Consider the following 24549-nt stretch of genomic DNA (forward strand, 5'->3'; position numbering starts at 1 on the left):
CACGGCGCGTGCGCGCTCGCAGACCTCCAGCCTCTTCTCCCGTTCCCTCCCTTCCCCGCCTTTACTCGAAGCCGCTACCAGGCGCGAGTGGATGTGGCGTGAGGCTTCGCGGAGCGACCGCTGCCCGGGGAAGCCGCTTGCCAGCTCTGGAGCCCGAGGAAAAGAAAGCGGGAGTCAGAAAAAGGAGTAGACCAGAATCTCCCCCAGCCGCGGCCGAACAACAGCCGCCGCCGCCTCGTGTCCCCCCGCACTTCAGCGCCGGTGCGAGGCTTCGCCGGCTGCCTCCCTCCGCAGACTCAGAAGCTGCTCTTTCGTGCCCAGCTGGCGGGCGTAGGTAGGGCGGGAGGAGCAACACGTTGTCGGCTCTCGGGCGGCGCTGCTCTCAGCCCGCTCGCCGCTGGCCCTGGAAACAACTTTGCAGGCGCCCCTTAAAAAAGAAAAAAAACCCTCTTCTTTCCCTTTCGGGGACTGCCGGCGACCCCAGCCGCTAAGGACGAGCCTCGAGCCCGGTTTCGCACCCGCCTCCGGGAAAGCGCGTCCGAGAGCTCCGTTGCGCCTCGGGGCGACTTGGCGAGGCGAGGCGATGGCGCGATTGCCCGCCTTTGCCCAAGGGATCGTGCCTCGCCCGCCGGCGAGCGGCTAGCGGCAGTCTCGAGAGGACGGCGAAGCAGGGCACCCCAAGGCAGCAGGCGCTGGGAAAGGGGGCGCGCCCGCTGGGGGATATCTCCGGCGGCACCTTCCTCCTCAGAAGTACAGCGCGATCCCGAAACCGCGATTGAGGCAACTTTTCCTGATTTCTCCCCAAAGGTTAACTTGGGTGCAGAAGAAAACTCTCACGCCCGGCAAGGGCATTTCTTATTAATTCTTCTTATTTTTTCAAACGGTGGATCCATATGCTGAGGGCATGACTCGAACTTGATGCCTATCGAGGAAATAAGCAGGGTTATTTATCAACAAAAGGAACTCTGGATCACTTCTCACCTTCTACTTGGGAGTAAGTTGGTGAAATGTGTTTAAGTGGCGGCCCTACCAGGTTGGGCAAAAACTGTCAATAAGGGTGCAGTTGGAGGGCGCCAGGTCCTTCGCTAACCATGCATCTTCTCAAAACAATATTTGGCTTGCTTTGGCTTATGGGCATGCTATCTGCCTTTGCCCAGGTTACATTATGCCAAGCGACATTAAATGGAGATGGTGTTGGCAGAAAAGGTCAGGAGTGTGAAGTGTGGTGCCAGCCAGCTCCTCCGGTACTCCAGCCAGTGGCCCACAAGCAAGAAGCAGCTTGGGTTGTGGGTGACTTGGGCGATATCCCTGGGATTTCCTTACACAAATCTGAGCGCCTAATCAGATTCCAGGCTACGGCTGGAGCCCAGGAGGGCTGGCATCCACTGAAGGATTATAGTCGTGCCAGCAAAGACTGGGGTGTCACTCAAACTGTCAAGCATGGAGAAGATGTACATCAGGCTGGTGGTCATTTGGAAAGAAATGGCAAAAGCCGTTTGATGAAAGATTTTTCTGTAGCCTTGGGGACCAGAAGTGCTCTTAAGGCTGAAGAACAGGAGAAGACCACAGCACGAATTGGCCGCAGGAAACATACAAGAAGCAAGCGTGGGGCTGGTGAGCCCCAGGACACAGGAGGAGCTGGAAAAACTAAAACTTTCAAGAACAGGCACGACTTAAGTGTTTTTAATAACTCAGTGGATAGTCAGACAACCACCTTTCATGGAGTTGTAGGGAATGCTGTCCCCCAGGCATTACCCTTGAATGTCTCAGCAAGTCACATGGCAGGAAGGGAACCTGGTATCCTCAGGAATGGGACATTCCAACCACCTCATGTAAAGAACCCTTTTTACCCACTGACTGAGGAGTCCTATGGTGCCTACGCAGTCATGTGTTTATCTGTAGTAATCTTTGGCATTGGCATAATGGGCAACATGGCAGTGATGTGCATTGTCTGCCATAACTACTATATGAGGAGCATCTCCAACTCTTTGCTAGCCAACTTAGCCTTTTGGGATTTCCTTATCATTTTTTTCTGCCTGCCTCTGGTGATCTTTCAAGAACTCACCAAAAAGTGGCTATTGGAGGATTTCTCCTGCAAAATTGTACCTTACATTGAGGTAAGTATAATAAATGTCACATTGCTGCAGTTTTAAAGAGGATCACAAGATTGGGATCATGGGCCAATGCTTTCTTAATGAATGGGGATCAAAATCCCATTGCCTTCTCTGGGCTTTCATATTTGCAGATAATTACTTAAGATCTGCTGACCCTGGCTGATCCTCAGAAGTTGGGGGTGCTCTGTTTCCTTACATCTGGTGTGTATGCTTTCACCTTTTCCATCTTCTCCTTGATAATGGCTGGAATTTATTAAGTTCAAGACATGAACTATTTCAGCTTGTTTATTTGATTGTGATACAAGTTAAGAACATATACAATTCTTTCTCAATCTGCTGACTAGTTCCGCTTGAAGTATGCAGTGTGAATATAAATCAGTTGAAAGATGCCAGATTTACTTTCAGATATTCAGCTCTGTTCCATAGATCTCAGGCATAGGCGTTGTCCATTCTTGTTCTACAAACTCCATTAGTTTATTCCAAGGGCGTGCAATCTGTTACTCTCCCTTGCCATTGGCTATGCTGGCTGCAGCTGATGGTAGCTGGAATCCCAAACATCTGGAGGCACTAGGTTGCCTATCCCTTATGTACTGGGTCAAAAGGGTTGTACAGCCTTCAATAGGAGGGTAGCATTTTTAGGACTGAAGAAATGCATTTGAAGTTAAAAATTGTGTTTTTATATTTCCTACTGCATTTTGATTTACAAATGAAAAATAATTAGGCATAACTGATATAAACCCTGTGCCTTTATTTTATGAAATAAGTTGCATTAAAAGCTGTAACATTTGCTTCCAACTTTCAACTTACTGGGGCTTAGAAAATGTATCATCTGGCATGCATCCAAGTATTCTAGGCTAATTGGTGGAGTTAAACAAATCTTTGTTTGGATCCAAGTGTTTGCATCCAAGCTTGTATGCATAACATATAGTACAGGGTGCTTAGCTTTTTATTTTATAAATGTCACAGAAAAGGAAGAAAAATGACATGTTACGTGTCTTATCAGATTTACTACCGAAGAAAATACCTCATTTCTTTCTACAGCTGGAAGATGATAGAGTGAAAGATGTGGTCTTATAGCCTGAAATCCATCAACATTTATTGTTGCAATATTAACAATGTTAATATTAACTTAGTTTTGAGTCACTTGCTTTTTTTTTTTTTTTTTACTGCTTTAAATATCCCAGGTTCTGATTAAATCCTTGCCTTTTGGCAAAGGAACAGATATTTTGCTACCCAAAGATTCAGCCAGCTTGAACAGAACCCTTTACACTGTTCAGGTTGTCTGTTTTATTTATTTCCTGGAAAAAAGAAATCATTACATCTGATAGTGCGGAGTAATTCTGGGCACGTGACAGTATGCCTGATATTCATTTAATTAACAGCAGAGGGATGATTGAAGGGAAAAGGGATGCTCATAGTTCCTTAGAAAGGACATTCTGTTAGTCAAGCAAGGAAATTATTTCTTGAATTGTATTTAAATTACATTCATGCCAGGGAAGGAAGAAGAAGGAATTGTTTTTCAGTCCTCTTACAATGGAAAGTACAACAGCATGGAAATACGTTGCCCAAATAAATCACTTTGATTTGTAACTTTAAAAGCTTGCCTGTAAGGTATGACCCTTAACTGTAGAACTTCCCATAAAACACAGGCGCGTGGAGTAAACACGGCCTTTTTCATGACAGACCTAGAGCCAATTATAAATTTAAGATGTCAGTGTAACAAGCTGTCAGTTTGTATTGGAGGTTTACTACGTTAACAGACAATAATGGGGTTAAAGCAGGGATGGGTAACTTGTCTCTCACTGAACTACAGCTCCCAGAATCCCTTACCACTGAGCTTTGCAGTGTCACCTTAGATTAACATGTAAGCTTAGAATTCTTTTCTGTGACTTAATGTTGGGTCAATAACTTTTTAAAGTACAGATATGATATTGAGAATATATTAAAATAAGTATTGCTGGATCATGTTCTTCAATTGCAGCATCATGTTCAGTAGTGTACAGTAAATAACTTATAAGAAATGAAAGAATAGAGATGTGTATGAAATAGAAGAAGTATCTTGTTCCAAGTTTGAAACTCCAAGCAATTCAAAGAAGAAATGTTTAATGTGTTCCTGTTCAAACTTATGCCTCTCAAAACAACCATGTTTTGTTTCACACTTGGAACAAACCTCTCATAACACGTGTCTTGTTTCACATTCAGAACACTGACAATGGCTATTTTGAGCTCAGAACATTTCATCATCAAAACATTTTGTAGAGCTCTACAACACTATATGAAAGCAATGATTCTTCTCTGTTTTTAATCCCAAGCATCCACCATTCAGAGGTGTGTTACCTCTGAACTTTTGAAGGTAAATAAGCCTTAGTTATCTTTCATATGTTCATCTAATCCCTTGTAAAGCAGGATAATAGTGCTCTTCTAGAACTACAATCATTAGAAGCCTTAACCTACATCAGCAATAGTGAAAGCTGCTGGGAGTTGTAGCTCAGTAACCTCTGGAGGGCCACATAGTTTCTAAGGAAGAAGTCTTCTTCAAGTTGAGTCCTAGTGAGTTTATGGACATGTTGGTGGACTTTTCTTGACAACTGTCCAGAATGGTTTGCCATTGATTTCTTCAGTGTATGGGTTATCTTAAACTGAGAATAAATATGGTAATGTTGTCAGTCTTCTGTTTTTTCAAACCAGGTAAAAACATGAAATTTTTTTCATGTTACAGGAAAAAAATGAATGTTTTTTGCCATCTTCAGATATTACTTACTATGTTCTCATGATGTTGAGAAATCTATTAAATCTAATAGTGCAGAACTGTCAACTTAAAGAACCACCTTGTAACTTAAATGTAAGTTCTTTGAAAATAGATGCTTATTAATTGAGCATTCCCATACAAAAAGCCGATGGCAAGTCTTTTGTAAAGGCATCATTAAAATAATCCTGTTTATTTTATTTATTTACTTATTTGTCATACTTATATGGCTGCCCATATCACAAAATGTGACTCTGGGCGGTATACAATAAAAACTGTAAAATAGCAATATAAAAAAAATCTACAGAATCTAAGAACATTAATATTGTGATTAAAAAGCAAGGAGATAGCATTAGATATTACAAACAATGGAGCCATCACATCAACTCACCATTCCCTTGCTATAATGCTAGCAATATATCTGCTATTTTACAATATGTACTTTGCTCCAAGAAGTTTAAAATCAACTTAGAAGTAAGCCCAATGGGACTTATTTTCAGGTATAACATTGTGGCCTGACTTTAGTAACATGCAGAATAGAATAACACAGTTAATTTTGTGGTTTGTTTTCTTTTTTCTTTATTATTTATTATATTTAGACATACAATCAAAGGAAAAATAAGAAAAATAAAAATAACAAAAAGTAGATATAAAATGTACAAGCATTGTGCGCTTATCTAAAATTTCAAAATGACATTGATATAAATCTGTACATTGAAATTATGTCAATTTAAAAATTTAAGTCAATATTAAAATAAGGCTAGGTTAAAACTGAGATGCAGTTATTAACAATTATAACCAGTATTTTTCAAATTATAAGTTATAAGCTGACATAAACATTACTGTAATTGCTGCCTAATCTAAGAAATTTGGTGAATTTAACAGATCATAAAGATATTAATTATTGTAGTCTACTAAGAAAACCTACACTTTGAATGCAATAACGAATAGAGGCAATTTGTTCTGTGGCAAATTTATTTAGGTTGCCAAAGGCATGTTGGCTAGTATATAAAACACATCTGGGCTGATCAGTGGACTCCATGCCTTAGGATGTAGTTATAAACACAAAATTCTTTTCTTCTTCTGCACCATATGGCTAATATTTCCTCCTATTATGAATAAATTAAAGCACTTCTAACTCACCCTAACTGCCTGTTAGGCAAGACAAGGGATAAATCTGTGTGACGAAACTCAGAAGGAAGATGTCGTTCTTTTCTGCGGGAAATTTCATAAATGTATTAATGAGTTGAGGAAGATGGCCTCAGAAGCAGCTCCCACTTTGTAGAATGCTTGTCCCTTATGAGAACTAAATCTGTCTATCTGGCCCAGTCATCGGGAGAAGACCTGTGCAGCCCCTCCTTCCTCATGAGATACATGGGGGCATAGGTCTACAAGTAAGATGGCATTTTATAAGGAAGCTAAAGCATTCGGCCCTTAATTCAGTTGGTTTAGTTTTATGGGTGCTCATGATGCTAATTCTCTTTATACTATTATTTTAATATTGCATGATGGATTTTTTAAAAATATTGTTTGCTTTGTCCTTGTTGGACTTTCCACCCAAAGGAAAAGACAGGGCTAGAAATATTGTCAAATAAATGATGTCTAATTTAGTGTATTCTAATTATCTTCTATAGATAACAATTATAAGTTCCCAGGTGTACTCTGTTGTTTGTGTTTATTATATTTATTCTTTTGTTATAACCTTCTAATTTAGAGGGAATTCTGAAGCATGTAGGGCTGCCAGCCAATATCTAGATGTCAAAAGATTATGTAACTGAACATAATGCCTGCATTTTTTTTTGAACATCTGCATTTTTTGCAAAACATATTTAACTCTTCAGATGGCAGTAACAACAATTATATGATCCTAGTATTAGTTGCTTAGTAGATGTATGCTCTTTTCTGGTCATTTCTTACACTCACAGTAATATATGGATGTATTTATCAGGTGGATAAGATTGTAACATGAATGCTTCCCATGAGCATCATCAGTGGTCCACATGCAAGAAGGATGCTGATATGGAAAGTTCTCAAATGACTTTTTTCTTGTCTACCTGATCAAAGCATTAATGCATTAATTATTTTATGTCTGTTCTGTTTTGTTTTATTAGTTCAATCTATACCCTGCCTTTCCTCCATGAGGTAAAAGTAGCTTACCAGGCAAACTGTGATGGAATGGACTTATGAAGGCCATGCTCAGGGAGATAAGCGTGTTCTTAGCCCCCAACAGGAGCGTGGGAAGTTCAAGAAGATGAGGCTGGCACCTCTCCAAGGAGTTCACAGTGTTGTGGCTGGCTGGCTGGCTTGGGAACTTGGGTTCAGTCTGGGGAGATTTTCTGTCTTGAGGTGGAAGCTAATAAACGCAACAGAACTGTATTTGCATTGTCTCGTGGAGTTCTTTGGGCTGAACCTGACATCAATCTCACCAGACTGAACCCAAGTTCCCAAGCCAGCCAGCCACAACACCGTGAATTCCTTAGGGAGGTGCCAGCCTCATCTTCTTGAACTTCCCACGCTCCTCTTGGGGGCTAAGAACACGCTTATCTCCCTGAGCATGGCCTTTATAAGTCCATTCCATCACACAACCTCCCTTCATTTTATCACCCACAACAACATCTGTGTGAGGTAAGTTTCACAGAGAGAGGATGACTGGCCCAATGGATTTTCAGAGCTGTGGATTCCTCCAGCCCTAATCTAGTACCTTACGCCCATAGTGGTGCTCAGTGGAATTGTAATAGGATGAGAAACACATTCAAATGTACATGTCTGTTGAACCAGATCTTAATTCATGAGGAGGGAACTAAAACAACACTGTGCATGATGTTGAAACCATGGTCTTGTAAATCCAAGCAAAGAAACTTGAAGGTCCAGGCTCAGTTTAAGAGAAAAATATGGATTTCATCTTAATTGCATGCCATGAATTTATAAAGATTTATTAAGGCACTTGGCTTGTGGCTTATGTTCAGTATGAATCTTTTCACACCATCTTAGTTAATCTGTTCGGAATATTTGTATTAAAATCTGTTAAGTTTCTCTACTGAAGAAAGAAAGCATTTTGTTGAGTCTCTTTAAAGACTTTAAACCCAATTTTGTGTTAATTTGCACATAACTGCTATAAAACATAAAGGAATTATGTAACAGCTATTTAATTTCCAGTCATACCTTCGATATGCATTGCAGAATTTTAATTTGCTGTTAAAACAATTATATGCATTTGCTGCATCTTTATTTTCAATTTGGAACCTCTTTTTTGATACTGCATTTGTGAATTGGCTTTTAATCAGTATAATAAAATGGACATCCTGATTGAAATATTATTTATATTACTATGTAGTAATTCAGAAAGCATATATTGCAAATTAGTAAGAAGTTAGAAGAAATTGCATTTCCTTGTTTCATTTATTCTGAAATATGTTTTCTTTGTATTAGTGCTCTTGATTTTAATAGAACTGCTCCCATGGATTGACACTTTAATAGAGACAATATATATGATATTTAAGACAATGTGCTTTACTCCATGCTTTTTCTAGAATAAACCCATTGAAATCCCCACAGTATATACATTATTATGATTACAGCCTCAAACAAGTAAAGTCCAATGTGACAAGTTCTTACTAAGCTGGTACCATAGCCACCCAGCAGCATGTGTGTTAAACTAACAATAGTGTTAAAGTGACAAGTTAGTTATTTAATGACAGGTTAGTTCATTTATTGGCTCACATCTATGGTGTATGATATGTTACTGACAATAAATACACAGCAATTTTTGTTTAGAGATATATTACCTAATAATCAGAGTCAGTTTATGAGCCCACAGGTTAATCAGCCTATTACATTACAAACATGTATTTAGCTTAAAACTTCATTAATCCAATTTAATCTTGTTTAATATTTTTAAGGCACTGATTTGCATTTTTCTTATCTACTTATACAACTGATGTGCAGCAAATCATGCAACTCATCAGTAACAGAGATTTCACACCAGAAATGTTAAAACTTCATAAAGTTATTTGTGGCATAACTTAAAAATGTGCCCTGTGTGTAAGTTTTTTAAACCACATTTTTCTTGTGTGTATAAGGTACATCACACTTTTGGCTCAGCAGTGTTAAACAGCAGTGTGGTAAGGATACTCCTTTTTATCCCTCACCTCCATCCAGACTACAGTGTCAATCAGCACAGCTATGCTTCGGATCCCATTCTCTGGATTTTGCTGTCGTTTTCAGTCAAAAGCAGTATATAAAAATGCATTGATCAGAGAAGGTTGTGTAACAAAAACCAAGTATTAAGAGACATTTGGATACAGAAATAAGTGTAAACATTTTTGTATTTTTTTAAAAAAAGCCTAATGAAGCAAGTACTTGGGATGCATTTATGATCAAGCACATATAAACCTAAAATGAAATAGATTCCAATTGATCTGTACACTGTTATATTAACATTCTTATCAGTTGTAACTGTAGCAACCTATTCATGTTAAAATTGTTACTGAAGTCTAAAAACCATTACCATTAAGCACCATTAAGTGCTTCAGCCATTGGTGGGAGATGGGCGGGGGAGAAATTTAATAAATTAAATAAATAAATAAATTCATCCCAGAGAAGATGCCACTGCAGACAACCGTAGGCGATTAAGAGCAATAAGAGGAATGGGGGCAAATAGCTTCCTCCCACCCTCTCCTTTCCTTTATAATGCTAGAATTAAACCTTAATTCTAGCATTATAAATACTAGATGGGGAATTCTGGGAGTTGAAGTCCACACATCTTAAAGTTGCCAAGGTTGAGAAACACTGGTCTGGAGAAAGGGATTTTAGGTGACCAAGGGCTACCTTATACTTGCATATGTGACTGCAAAGGTCTGATTGACCAATCAGTGTCAACAAAGAGTGAGACTTTCCTGTATCTCTTTGCTGCCAACTTGTGCTCAGAAGGATTTTTGTAGCCCTGAGTGATCAAAATTTTGCAGAGAAAGTTCCTTCCTCAACACACTTAGATTTCATCCGTTATGAACTTGGGCATTTCGGTAATAAAAAAATAACTGAAGCACAATCGTTCTTGCTTATATTATTGTGAGCTGCCCAAAATTCATGATTGAGGCAGTATATCAGCACTGTGGAGCAAACAAAGTACAAATATAAGCAATAAAATTTCCTTGTTTATATTCACCTTTTTTTATCACAGCAATGAAAGTTTCTTATTTAGTGGAACAAATCTATGAAAGACTTGAATATTTCTTAGAAATGTCAAAGTGAACCTGAAAACAGGTTGAGCTTCCAGTGTAGGTCTATATATTCAGCGAGTCATGAAATTATAACATTGACAATTCCCCTACCAATGAAGCTTGCTCATTCTAAATTTCTCTTTTTTTCTTTTCCTTTAAAAGCTTCATCACCCATGTAAGTTTCTCAACAAGCATACAGATGTTTTGCCAATCAGACTTTAGTCAAATGGTCAGCCTGGTTTCTGGTCATCCTTGTATTAGAAATGCTTGTTTTGTTGGTCATTTCCCAGTTGCCTCTATACGTGCAAGTGAGAAAAAGTAATATTGGAGTTGGCTAAAAATGGTCCACAAACATTTGTATCTGCCTTAAATCCTGAGTGTGAAATTTGAAAACAGTTCAGCAGTGTTTTGAGGGTAACAAAAGCTACATTTGTTATCTTGCTGCTGTAGAAGTTAGTTCTGGATGTTCTTCCTTGGCATTAAACTCCCTTCTAAGTTTACACAATAAATGATGACAGACACACTACTGTTAAATAAGTAAAGGCAACAGAACTGACAATTTTGATTCATCCCTAATCTGATGTCTTCCATATGTCTTGCAACTTTTAAGTTTTAGGATTCCTAGAAAGTATGGATTGTAGGAGGAGAGATGTGTTAGTCTATGGTAGCCAAAAATCAGAAGGAGTTTGGTGGCACCTTTTCAGACTAACAAATTTAATTAAAAGGCATAAGCTTTCATGAATTGTAGCGGTAGCTCACAAAAGCTATGCCTTTTAATTAAATTTGTAAGTTTGAAAAGGTGCCACCAAACTCCTTCTGATATTTAGAAAGTATGGAAGGTGCCAAATTAAAAAAACTGTTGTTCTTCAATAGCTTATCATTCAAATAATATTAACAGCACATTTGAAACAGTTTTGCAGATCCAGATGTGTATATGCAACTCATATTCCAACAGAAACCTCAGTCTAAAATTAAGATCCACTCCTGCTGTGTGGCTGCTGTATTTCAGTGGGAAAGGATAACTTTACCTGCATTATTATAGCTTTCAATCATAGGCCATCTCTGGCCAGGAAAAATAGCTTCCATGCTGTTAAGTCTATATCTACAAGACATCTAAATTGTACTCAAATTGAAATTTAATTGAAATTTAATACTGCCAAGACTAATCCTAGATCAGATGAATTTGAGTCTTCTCTCTCCTGACCTAAGTTTACTTTCTCTCCCACCTGAAGGAAGGCCAGAAAAGGCAGAAGTTTGGTGTGAGCCATTTTCATGATATTTTGCAGGCAAGGTTGATTGGCTTTGCCTTGACATGGATTCCAGTATTGGGACAGGTCATAGGGAGATAAACTTGGAAACAGTTTGTCCTGTTCATATGGACTATTTTCAGCTTGTGCATCTTAAGAACATAGACAAGGTATGATTAGAGGTGAGAGTCACCTTCTGTTTGCTCAACTCTTATCGTTCCTGGCTGGTTAAATTAACTAGGTTTGGGCTGTGCCCATAATTGCAGATAGTAGTTATTGCTTCCTTGAGTGAGGGATGTGTTCCCACTTCTTTAAAGGAGGCAGTCATATGGCTTTTACTGAAAACACTATCCCTAGCCTTGGAAGATCTTTATAATAAGCCAATCTCCAACCTTTCATTCCTAGAGAAGGTGATAGCCTTAAAGTGCCAGATACATCTGGATAAAACATCTGACCTATTTCAACTGGAGCTCCACCTGGGATATGATCCTGAGAATGCTTTGTTCACTTTGAAGGATGACTACACAAGAAACTAGATGCAGGAAATATGACACTGCTAGTTCTCTCGCCGGCTTTCAGTAGCATTGGCCATGGTATCCTTCTGGACCCTATGGTAGGGTTGGACCCTGGGGACACTGTTTCAGGTTCCTTCCTGTTTCACTAAGAAACATGAAAATTAGAAATATTTTTCCCTATTCCAGTTCTTTACTCCTTTCCTTCAGAGCTCCAGAATACCATGATAGAGACAGGTTTAAAAGCAAGCTTTGCGAAGAACAACTGGTCTCAATGAAAAACAGCATAAATGCTGAGGTTGAAAGAATTGGAAATAATTGGGTCTAATGCTTCATGGTCCAGCATATGGTCTAACTATAGAGGGTTCAGGGTTCAAGTCCTGGTATTTCTAAACAATGCTGGAAAAAAGTCTGGATCATAAACACTGGAGATCTGCTAATTACTGCAGATTCATAGTGGCAGCCTGAGTTCCCAAAACCTCATTTTGCATCCTTCACAACCATCTGACCATGAAGCTGACAACAATTTCCTGCCCTTTCTTGGTGGAAAAGAGATGAAAATTATAGTATTTGTCCTAAAATAGGTACATAACAGCAAATACAAAACAGAGAAAAAACTTTTTTCCCCAAACCCACCCTACCTGCATATGTGATATGGTTCTATTCACCTTGCAGTCCTCAGTTCCTTCCCCCACCCCACCCTCCTCTTGTGTTCAGACCCTGCATTCCAAAAGATGGTCCGCTTTGGGAACAGATGACATTCTGCCGAATGGACGAATGGTCTGACTGGGGAAAAGGTAGCATTTTATTCCTTAAATAGCTCATGGCTGGAATTTGCTTTCACCTGATGGTAGATGTTTGTTTTAAGATATCTTTTAACAGAGACAGGATAATATACCAAAGCAGCATAGCACCATAACATGATTTTTTTTTAAAAAAAAAAATGCAATTACATTGATTTTCTGCTGCTGGCAGACTAGAATCAGCTTTCATTCCAATTCAGGTAATGGCTTTTCACTGGACCAGGATGCATCCCATAGAAACTGTGACAAGTGGTTGGCTCCCTATTCAACCTTAGATGCTAGTTCTATACCCCAATGATCATGGTGTCAGTTTTAAAATAAATCTTAATAGAATACTATTAAGCTTTTATTCTCCCTGAACTTTTTTTCACTCCTCTGTTTAATTCTAATATATTTAAGCAGTCACCATTTGTATTTTATTTTGGTTTTGAGAGGAAAGGGAAATATGCATGTCATTTAAAGGAAGTGTTCCACTAATAAACAGACATTTCTGTAATGAAAAATAACAGGTTTATAAGTTAGGCTGGGAGTTTTCTGAAAATCTGGATATTTTGTGTTCTGTATCAAATTTTGCATATCCCACCATCTTCATATCTAATTTCTCATTTATTTTTTTCCTCCTTATCCAGGTAGCATCTCTTGGAGTAACAACCTTCACATTATGTGCCCTCTGTATAGACCGATTCCGTGCTGCCACTAACGTGCAAATGTATTATGAAATGATTGAAAACTGTACATCTACAACAGCCAAACTGGCTGTGATATGGATTGGAGCTTTGCTGCTGGCTCTTCCTGAAGTGGTTCTGCGCCAATTGACTAAAGAAAACTCTGAAATCAGCGGGAACCCCCCTGTGGAACGATGTGTGGTCAAGATCTCTCCCCACTTGCCTGACACAATATATGTGCTAGCACTTACATATGACGGTGCAAGGCTCTGGTGGTACTTTGGCTGTTACTTTTGCTTACCAACACTTTTTACCATCACATGCTCATTGGTGACTGCCAGGAAAATCCGAAAGGTGGAAAAAGCTTGCACCCGTGGGAACAAGCGGCAGATTCAGCTGGAAAGTCAGATGAACTGCACGGTGGTGGCATTGACCATTTTGTATGGTTTTTGCACCATTCCAGAAAACATTTGCAATATTGTCACTGCCTACATGGCCACAGGGGTATCTCAGCAGACTATGGACCTTCTCCATCTGATTAGTCAGTTTCTCTTGTTCTTTAAATCATGCGTAACTCCGGTTCTCCTCTTCTGTCTTTGTAAACCATTCAGCCGAGCTGTCTTGGAGTGCTGCTGCTGCTGTTGTGATGAGTGCATTCAGAAGTCTTCTACAGTAACAAGTGATGATAATGACAATGAATATACTACAGAGCTTGAACTGTCCCCTTTTAGTACAATACGTCGTGAAATGTCCACATTTGCCTCTGTGGGAACTCACTGTTGATTTGCCCTTTGATCAGAATTCTTGCCCAACTTACAATAAAATTGGTTCGAGTTTAGGCTAACTTCAGTTAGGCCCTAATTTTTTTCTTTTCCCATGTTGCAAAAGGAAAAGTAAATTCTGTAAAATCTACAGTACGCTGGTTTGTATATAACATGTTTGCTTTGGGAAATAATTTTAGTTACTAAAAAAGACAGACTTAACGGGGAATTTTAGAATCATTACCTTGATGGTGCTGGCGTTTCTGTATTAAGAGAAGGCTAAAGTAGTTTTTGCTGCTCTCTTCTATTATTTAAACTAATGCAGATTTTGGTTTGGAAAGTTATTACTACCTTGATAATGTTCACTTTATAACAAGCATTTCTAAAGCTGCAATCCCAAATACACATATTTGAGAGTAAGTCTTCTCTTCTTCTTCTGCATAAACATGCAAAGGATTCCACTATTTGTCTGTTTGAACTTTTTAAAATATGGAAACAGATATTAGTAAGTCAACTTATAGGAGTGTGAAGTACATGCCTATGTATTTTACTAAATTAATGGGGTTTTAAATTGCTTAACCAAGCTCACTGTATTTCTCACTCCCCCCCCCAAATGTTTTATGAAACTATGTGATTTAAAGTGTTTGAGAATAGTTTTAAATTTGTTTGATGTAAATAATTATGAGATGGTTTGACACAGAAAAAAATAGTATTTTTATTATTTTCCCTGTATTGTTAACCAGCAATTAAAAAGTTTTACCAAGTAATATAAGAAAATTTCCATAAGGAAATCAATCATTTTTTACACTGACTTATAATAAAATAACTGAGATGGTCTTCATAATATACTGATCCAGAATCAAAAGGATACATCCTATAAAGGTGTAAAGCCTGTTCCTTCTGCCAGTATGACCAACAATAACCATTTCTAGATCAGCATAGAATATGCAATTGTATGTGTGGCTTCTGAGTATGAGATCCAGTTGTATGTTAACACATTGAATTGGAAGTTAGGACATATCCACACAAAACAGGTTCCCAGTAGTATATACCTTTCAAAAAATGCATTAAACAAATCCCTTAATTCTGCAGCACACAATATACAGGCTGAAGATTGTTTCTTTTTAACAGATTGCTTTATGCAAAGACATGTATTCTGTCTGTTCCAATGGGGATTCCCACTCATATTGGGTGTATCGCTTGTGATTCTGTTAGTTTCTTTTTACAGTATTTTCTACAATAAAGGTATGTCTTCAGACTGTGTGTGACGCTCGCTGTGACAGTGCCATTGCAGGAAGTAGAGAATTGCCACCAAATTAGTGACAAAAGATTTGGAAGGCTTACAATGTTTACAAATTACAAAGTGCATATTTTATTTCCTGATGTTGTTTCTTAGAAACACATAAATTTAGAGTTGAAGTCAAATTTCGGAAAATTTAATGAGATTTATTTTGCTGTGTAAGATAACACAGGCTGTGTACAGCTTCTATAATGAGAGGTAGGAAAAGAGGATTTTTTAAAAACACATTGAGTTCTTTTTTCAAACTTGACTGAAACAACATCTGTGAAAGCAATGGAAAAAATCAAGTGTTCATGGTATTTTCGATTAGAAATTCAAGCAGGTTTTATGCATTATTTTCCTCCCTACGCCCCAATACTTTATTCACCAATGTATTTATTCACAGTTTTGGCCTTCCACCTGTTCTTGGTGTACTATAACCAGTTTGATAACCAGATACAATAATCACACTGCCACTTTCACCATAATTTAGTGGCTAGAAAGTTCAGAATTTACATGTTTCATTTTTGCAGAAATTAAATTGATATGTTAACCAGTTATAACTATGCCAGAAAAAGTTTCTGTCAGCCAGAGAGTGAAAATTGAACAAAGTTTGGCCACTCTAACTGGAACAGATTAGTTTGGAACAAGATGAAAATGGAAGGTTTTATGTGAGAAGAGTTTGGGGAATACAGAAAGGGCTAATCTCGAATGAAGGCTGCCATGGTACTAGAGAAGTATAGTTGAGAATCTTGGAATTACAACTGTTTAAGTCACCAGTTCTGTATTGATTTTCAGCTAGGATTATTTAGTTTTACCAGGTATGTATGTACTGTATGTGTGTGTTCAATTTTAAATGGAACATATCAACATATCATATACTCCAGTGAATCAAGGAGATGTCTGCCTGAGCCACTTCCCAATACAGTCTTGTTTCTCTGGGCTTAAACAAAATGTTTCAGCCCCCTTCACCTAATAACAGTTCTTGTAAATTTCCATCAAGATCATGTTCCTTACCCTCTGTACCTGCTTTGCATGCCGTGCTTGGCCCTGAAGTTGTCAATCTTAGCTTGACATCAAAACCCAGACCGTGGATTAAATTTTGACTCAAGTAGAATATCTTAACCACAACTTGGACCCAACATTGTTTTTAATTTACTTAAAGAATGCCCTGTGATGTCCTAACAGAAGCACTGGGAAATAAGGATTCTTCCTTCTGGTCTCCAGACATAGGGTCTGTCCAACTGCAGTGCCTTCCCTTTTCTTGAATTGGCTTTTATCTTCTCTCTGTATGGGATAAACACAGAGAATATGGAGTGCAGGGCGACTCAGCTTTCTCCTACTGTGTTTGATTGCTCTAACCCTAATTGAGTCACTTGGAATTAAAAAAAAAAAAGGAAATGTTATCTGCCAGTCACTGCAAGATGGTCTAGGAGACCATCTGAGAGGAAGAAAGCAAAAAGTGTCTTCTAGTAGGTAAATTTGCTACCTAGGAATTATCCCAAGCTAAGCCTAGCATGTTGTGTGTACATGCCATCTGGGTGTGTAACAATATATAATGAGCTCAGAGCATCATCCATTGCAAAGAAGGGGAACTTTGAAGTAGGAACAGGAAATAAGGAAGAGACCGTGTGGTTGTGTCATAAGGAGAGAACTATAGGTCTTAAAACTGCTCTTGAAGAATCTACCTTAATAAAGTACAGTGTGTTTATATTAAGTTTGGACTGGTTCCTTCATTATTCAGAATCACATGAAATCAAATGCAGATAAGCTACAGATAGCCCCAGGTTAAGAATGCCTGGTGTATAGACAACCCATAGTTAAGAATGTAGCCTATAGTAGCAAAATTTGAGTTAAATGCACAATGACTTAAATACACAATGGTTCAAGTTTATTACACAATACTGCTTATACAGTATCATGCAATAATACTGTTCTGGCTTTCATGCAAATTCGACTTAAGAACAGACCTTGGGAAAGGAACTCGTTCTTAAACTGGGGACTACCTGTATTCTCTTTTGGAGTAAGCAGTGCTATGTAAAACACAAAAACAATAAATTGTGAACAAAAGAAAATTATAAGTATGAGAAAAGGAGAATGGAATGTAGCTACCCCTAATTTACACCAAAAGCATTAATTATACCAGATCCTACTTCTCTGTCTTTGCAACCATCCTTGCCTCACCCATGTCTGTTGACTGATTCATATGTTGCTTTTTGTTCTTCAGATTTCTCATGGCTCTGTTCTTAGGAGCTCATCTGCTCCATCCAACCATAATCTTCCTCTTCATCTCTATCCCTTCACTCTACTTCCATATACAGGTATTAGTTTGTGAGTTGATTCTAATTCATTCCCTTTATATGACCAGACTAGCACACTATCCTTCTGTCTCATTCACATTCATATTCACATTAATTCAGGATCAACTGATTCTTCTTTGACCACACAGACAGTTTTTAAGTAATCAGTTCCCATTGTATGTTTCTCCTGACATATTTAACTTTTACTTCCATATAACAAAGTGGGTAGAAGTATGCTCATTTTTTCAAGAGACAGCAAAAAAAAAAGGTCTGCCCCATATTTGGAGCCTGTCATCACCCTTATGTTGTTCACTAATTCTATCAACCTTTCAGAATAAATTGGCCATGGAATTCTCCAATCAGAGGAAATCAGGCATGGAATTCTCCAATCCCAGCCCATCAGGAGGATACAAAGTAGAGAGAAAGCTGGCCTGGTGTATTTGTTTTTGCATTAAAAAAAATTATATATATATTTTTATTTTAAAATAAAGTTGATTATTTGCATCAAAGAAACTTCCAATAATACTAATAAAAATACATTATTAAAAAGAAAATACCCAACAAAAAGTTAACATTAAAAATAGGCTAAACACTGGAGTAACATACAAACTAGAATAGCAACATGACTAGAAATTTATCCCCCAAAAAGGCCAAATAGAAACAACAAAGGATTTAGAAGACATCCACATTTTAACAGAAGGATGAAGTGGCACTGCTTCAGACAGAATCAGTGTGCAATCTGGGGTCCTCCTGGATTCTCAGCTCCTGCTCCAAGAGCAGGTGGCAGCCATGGCTAGGAGGGCCTTTGCACACCTTCAGGTTGTGCACCAGTTGTGCCTGTTCCTGGACTGGGAGGCCCTGCTCACTGTTACTCATGCTCTCATGACCTCCCGTCTGGGCCACTGCAATCAGCTCTACATGGGGCTGCCCCTGAAGAGCATGCAGAAGCTTCAACTGGTGCAGAATGCGGCAGCACGGGTAGTAAACGGCGCCAGTTATTTGGCGCATGTAACACCTCTATTTCATGAGCTGCACTGGTTGCCAGTGTGCTTCCAGGTGCAATTCAAGGTGCTGGTTGTCCCCTTTAAGGCCTTTCATGGCCTGGGACTTGGTTAATTGAGGGACCATCTCTTCCCAGTTGTTTCTACCCATCCAATCTGATCAGGCAGGAAGGGCATGCGTTGGGTCCCATTAGCTAAGGAATGCCAGTTGGCAAGGCCTAGAAGACGTGCCTTTTCCGCCATAGCACTTACCTTATGGAACATTTTCCCTCCAGAAATCAGGATGGCCCCAACCCTGCTGGCTTTTTGTAAGTCCTTAAAGACCTAAATGGGCCCCGAGTATGTGCAGGGACCCATTTCGTGGTTGTATTAGTGAATATAGGATATGATATTTTCTTGGTTGCTATGTATTTTAATTTTTGTATTATTATAATTGTTTTTATTTCTTTTTAATTTTGTTTACCACCCAGAGTCACTTGTTAAGATGGATGGCCATACAAAACTGAATAAAATAACAACCAAAACAAGTTTACCAAAACAAGTCACATAGTTTAAGCAGGATAATTTGATAGAAGATTTTATTCACTATAAACATCTATCATTTCTTTGATGTTGCTGGAAGTCATTATGTTACTGGAAAGCAGGATTACATGGATGTAAACAGTCCTTCTATCTTTTAATATGGTGTGCAGCAGATCCCATGAAACATTAGGACATAGTTTACATTGCTCCCAAATATACTCAGCTCCTAAATTTACCTTCTCCTGAGTGAAACCTTCTCAAATAGGACAATGTCCAATTACATTTTCAGTGCAACCATGTATCGTTTAATGTGTTAATTCTAAAGTGGAAACATATCTGTGATGTACTTGATTTAACTTGTTTATTGGCAGTTTATTGTGTATTTTAAATTATCTCACTATTTTATTTGACTACTCTATTTTACCTTGATGGATTATAATGGCCTGCAAGATCCCTTAGTGGGATAGAGATATTTTTTTTAAAATAAATGAACACCAGTGTTAAGTGGTTTCTTTTCCAGGTGATTTAACATATTGGAACAGTAATTTATTTTTATTTGTTTGCCCTAAAATCATCTATATGATTTTATTTTAGCCTTTAGATAAAGCTATTTACAATATAAATTTACAATCTTGTAGTAAGAGACCTATTAATCTAGAATAATTAAAGACTTGTGGATTTTTTTTACATAAAGCTGTCAAGACAACTCTAGCAAAGTGGATTTATGGGGTGTACACTGCAGGTATTTTCATCTCTTTGTTTTGATAGCATAAGGTCACTTTGCCTTTATTTTGGTTTGTTCTATTATTTATTCTATCATTCATATAAATGGATTATTTGTGCAGATAACAAACAACTGACATGCTCATTTTTGTTGTTCTACTCTTGTGAGAGATACTCTACCATCTGATTATGTCAGTTTTACCAAGTTAATTTTCAAGTGCAGCCTTTAAAGCAAATGTAGAAGAAGCTGTCAGTACCAACTCTTTCATTTAAATAGTTGGTAAATATTTGTCATGATAAATAATCCTTGGAGAAAGCCAACACTTTGTTGGTGATGGTGGTGGTGGTGGTGGTTGCAGAAATCCTATTGAAACACTTGCAGTTTGTATCAAAATGAATGCAAGTAATTAGAAAATTTAAATTATCTAGATCTAAAAGCTTATCACAGTTTAATCAATGACAAAATTACAGTTTAGTCAAGGATATTTGAGAGCTGTTATATCAGTAGTCCATGTCATCTCACTCTAGGTAGAGCTTGAGACCTCAAGCCCCATCAACTAAACATACAGGAAAATTCTCAAGAAAACATGGATTGATCAGTTCTTGAAAATATTATCACTAAAATAGTTCACAAAATGTTGCAGAAATTAAAATTGCAAAAGTATAAACTTTACTACAATGGATTTATCAGCATTTCCCCTACACACAGACCTAGGTGGTCTCATTGTGATTTATCACATCCTAAAACAGCTTAATTTTTAAAATGTCGTATAAACAATGACAAATGCTTTGCTGAGCAAAAAATCCCCCAAAATCCAGCGATGTATCCTCAGCTAGCAATGTTTACAAGTGTACAAATATAAGTAAAACAATCAAATTGTATTTGGCTTAGCCATAGTATTTATGAGAAACACTTTTGGATAGTGGATTAGAAATTTAGTATGTGCTGAGTCATGTGGCTGCAAAAAAAGTCAAATGCAATTTTAGTCCGCAAAACAAAAATATTATTCCCAAATATTGGGTATTAATAATTTTATGTTATTCCTTATTGGTCAGATGCCTCCTTAAGAATTGTCCCCAGTTCTGGGCACCTTGGTGGAACAGTTTGAGAAGGATGGTCAGAGGACAAGAAACTAAGTTGTATGAAGAGAAGTTGAAGGGAATGGAAATGTTTAGCTTTGAGAAAAGAAGACTAAGGCAAAATATTACAGCTTTCTTTAGGTATCTGAAAAGATATCACACAGAAGAACATCATGACCTGTTATCCCTCATTCCAGGGTTCAGGACTTGAAATAATAGATTAAAGTACAGAAAGGTAGGTTTTGATTGAATGTTAGAGAAAAAAAAAATGTTCTTCACTGAATGTGTTCAAGCAGAAATTAAACAACCATCTGACTGGGATGCTTTAATTTGGCTTCCTGCATTGAGGAAAGAGTTGGACCCAGGGGCCTAAATGGCCTTTTCCAATTTTCCAATTCATTATCTTGAGTTTGTGGATGAGTGATAGTCACAGTCAAAGGATACAGGATTCAGCACCATAAAGCACCTTGAGTGATTCTACACTCGAGGAATTTATTTATTATTCATATAGAAGGAATGAAACCCATAGTTCTGAGTGTTTGTTTGTTTGTTTTACTTCTTCTCCTAGCCTTTGATTTCTGTGGTATGACAGAAAATTCTGTTTCCTTCACATTTGAATTGTAATAAAAGATCTACATGTACATCTGCCAGTTTCAAAATATTACCTCTTTCCCTTCTTAGGTTTCAATCCCTCCCAACTTTTGCTGATATATCCTCTCTCTCTCTCTCTCTCTCTCTCTAATTTATATTTCAAATTTGGATACCACCCATCTCATGAGAAAGTGAGATTTTCCTTAACTTAAAGTAACTGTCCTTAAAGTAAGATTTTCCTTAACTATGTGTTTTGAAAACATTTTTTTGAATCTTCTCAACTGTATTATTCCAAATAAAAAAAATGTTACTATTCTGGTTTCTCAGAAAGGGCATTTTCTTACTCTCAAGCTATAGTACTCTCCACACATCATTAAGTCAGCAGAAAAGTACAGAAGTACAGTATAACATTTATTGTTCCTACTTCAACACCCGCCGCCCTTGATGCTATTAAGTGCAGATCAAGGTTTTATTGTACAATTTAGCTAGCCTAAGAAATGAATGAATTGATATGTATGTAGGTATGTATGTATAGATTTGCATTGCTTCCTTAATCAAGTCAATGGATTTATGCTATGAGCTTTTCAAGTTGTTAAAATAAGCATGGAACTTCACTTCCACCTATGGAACTGCCTATTTGTATTTCTCATGTCAGACGTTTTTGCCTCCTGAGAAATGACCTTGAATGTTCTTCTGGTATAGCAGAAACTGTGGTGTAGGCACAGTCTATGTAACAGGAAAAAGGCATCATTAAAAATTGTGCAAGTTTCTATCCCTACAAAAGAATTTTGGATCTGAGTCACTGAATATAAAATAGTGTCCCATGCAAATGACATGGAAGGAAAACTATAGTATCATGTATCAATGCTTTCTCATTTTATGCAAACTATACAGCTAGGCTGTAACGAATGTCTCAAACAGTAGGATAACATTAAGAAAACTGTGGGTGGATCCCCACTTGCACCTAACCATGGCAGATACATGTTCCAGTAAGATCTCCTTTTCCTGTGACCTTATAACATTGTTTTCATCTTGTCCCCAACCAATGAGTGAGACAGACGTGAAGTGTTCTAAACTGTAGTACGTATTCTAAAATAGTATTTTTTACTTTATTCTGTCACTCTCCAAGGGCAGCCTCATGGCTTTTGTTACCCATTACTTGAGAGAGAAGTCAGGTTACTCAAGTGACTGGTCATAGAAGCAAATTATATAAAATGTACAGATATGTCAAAACTATATAAGGTTTACTGAAGGTAGCTTTAAAATGACTGCCTGGGAATTAATTACATGAGATGTAGGAAGTCTATGGTCTTGCAAACATTGTTGAACTATAATTCCCAGGCAGCCTCATCACTGGTCATGCTGAGTGGGGCTGCTATGAGTTGTAGGCCAACAATATTTGAAGCAATATAAGTTCCCCAACTCTGATCCATGTATTTTTTCCCAACTTTAATGATAATTAGAGTAAGCCCATAAGAATCAGTGGTACAAATTTGTCATGACTATTTTAGTTTCATGACTAGGCTATCTCTTTATTTCAATGGACTTATTCTAAACATAATTAATGCTAGATGTAATATTTATCAGAAGAAAAAAAAAAGTCAATGTTCCTAATGAGAAAGATAAAATCAGTCACTGTAAATATTTTCCAGTCTTTTCTGAACATTCAATTTTATTTCTCACAGAAGAACTATGCTAATTTAGAAGCTAAGAAGATTACTGTCTTGAATATCAACCTCAGAATAAAATGCTAATGACTTTACATAGACATGAGTTTGTTGTAATTACTATTATTTAACATCTCTTCTGAACAAGAGGTTCAAAGCTTTCTTTTCAAGCTATTTTTGAAACTTATAAATGCAATTAAAAAACAAGCTTGTGTGATTGGATAGGTATGATGTATTTGTCATAGTTGCATATATTGCATCTGAAAATGTGTGTATGTGTGTGTCTGTGAATTAATGCAGTGATTTTTTGAATGCTTTTTAAAGTATATATTTCTTAAAGAAGTAATCAAATTTGCAATCCTATTATGAAATACAACAAATGGGGACTCCAAGACACTAAAAAAAGAAGAAAAGGAGGAAAAATGTGAATTTGGGTTTTATAAAAACAGTACATCATTTAAGTTGTGAATGATCTTATATATAAAACTTACAAAATGATAATGAAATAATGTAAACATTCCAAAATTATATGATTATATTTTGTCATTAAAACTTAAATCCATAAACCACATTTAAAAGCAGCTATTTTAAAAAATAGATTTAAAAAAAATCTCAGAATTGATATAGCTCTTTGGGGTTGACATAGATGACAGACAGATAAATAGACAGATGCTAAATGGGATTGCCCTGAAATGAATTAAAATGGGTGAAGAGGCTGCTTGTAGCACTAACATACTCAATTGTTCCACTCACCATTTTGCTAGTAGAATTCTCATAATGAAATGTTTGCACACCTATGGTTGCTTCAGTTACAGAATTTAGTAATCCTGAATTTTGTGGTAATGCTGACTTTGGATAAAACTAAGAAGAAATTAATTGTATTTATTTCATAATCCATCTATTGTTTTCCTATATCTATAAATGTTTCGTGTTAACTTATAATAGTGTTGAAAAACAAAGGCTGTTTATGGTTTACAGTAAATATTTATGAAATATATTCCAAAGAGATGACAAAGAGGCCAGTCTCCTCAATATAATTTGGAATGAATTTCCAAAATGTAGGGCAGGTATAAAGAAGGATTGGTCTGATATGTAACAAAATGAACCTTAAAATTGTAGGGAAACCTCCTCTGATAAACTTCATGAATGACAGATGGGGGATCACGCAGATTATTTTTGTTGATAATTCATCCCATATAAAGGAAGGCTAGACAAACATTCTATGCTGCTGCCAAGTCTACCTTTTGGTCGTATAAATAAAAATAAGTACCCTTGTTCCATATGTTGCTCCTCATATTTCTCCTTTATTTTACATGCAC

At 37.4% G+C, this 24549-nt stretch overlaps 1 protein-coding gene across 1 annotated transcript; it reads left to right on the forward strand.

Moving 5' to 3' along the window:
• Positions 1 to 1069: 1069 nt before the first annotated feature.
• Positions 1070 to 15260, forward strand: GPR37 (G protein-coupled receptor 37). The gene is made up of 2 exons (XM_007430269.4): positions 1070 to 2117; positions 13271 to 15260. The coding sequence occupies exons 1-2, from the start codon at positions 1092 to 1094 to the stop codon at positions 14087 to 14089; spliced, it is 1845 nt and encodes a 614-aa protein (XP_007430331.3). The 5' UTR covers positions 1070 to 1091; the 3' UTR covers positions 14090 to 15260.
• Positions 15261 to 24549: the final 9289 nt, after the last annotated feature.

Source organism: Python bivittatus, unplaced genomic scaffold (genome assembly GCF_059951505.1).
Source record: "Python bivittatus isolate LINGU-HERP-01145 unplaced genomic scaffold, Pbiv_v1 ctg000330_np1212, whole genome shotgun sequence".
Classification (NCBI taxonomy): domain Eukaryota; kingdom Metazoa; phylum Chordata; class Lepidosauria; order Squamata; family Pythonidae; genus Python; species Python bivittatus.

Bases quoted from the DNA above. Each gene is read 5' to 3' on its own strand.
- GPR37 (XM_007430269.4), top strand. From the start codon at position 1,092: ATGCATCTTCTCAAAACAATATTTGGCTTGCTTTGGCTTATGGGCATG. The intron at 2,118-13,270 runs GTAAGTATAATA...CTCCTTATCCAG, and splicing joins AAATTGTACCTTACATTGAG to GTAGCATCTCTTGGAGTAAC.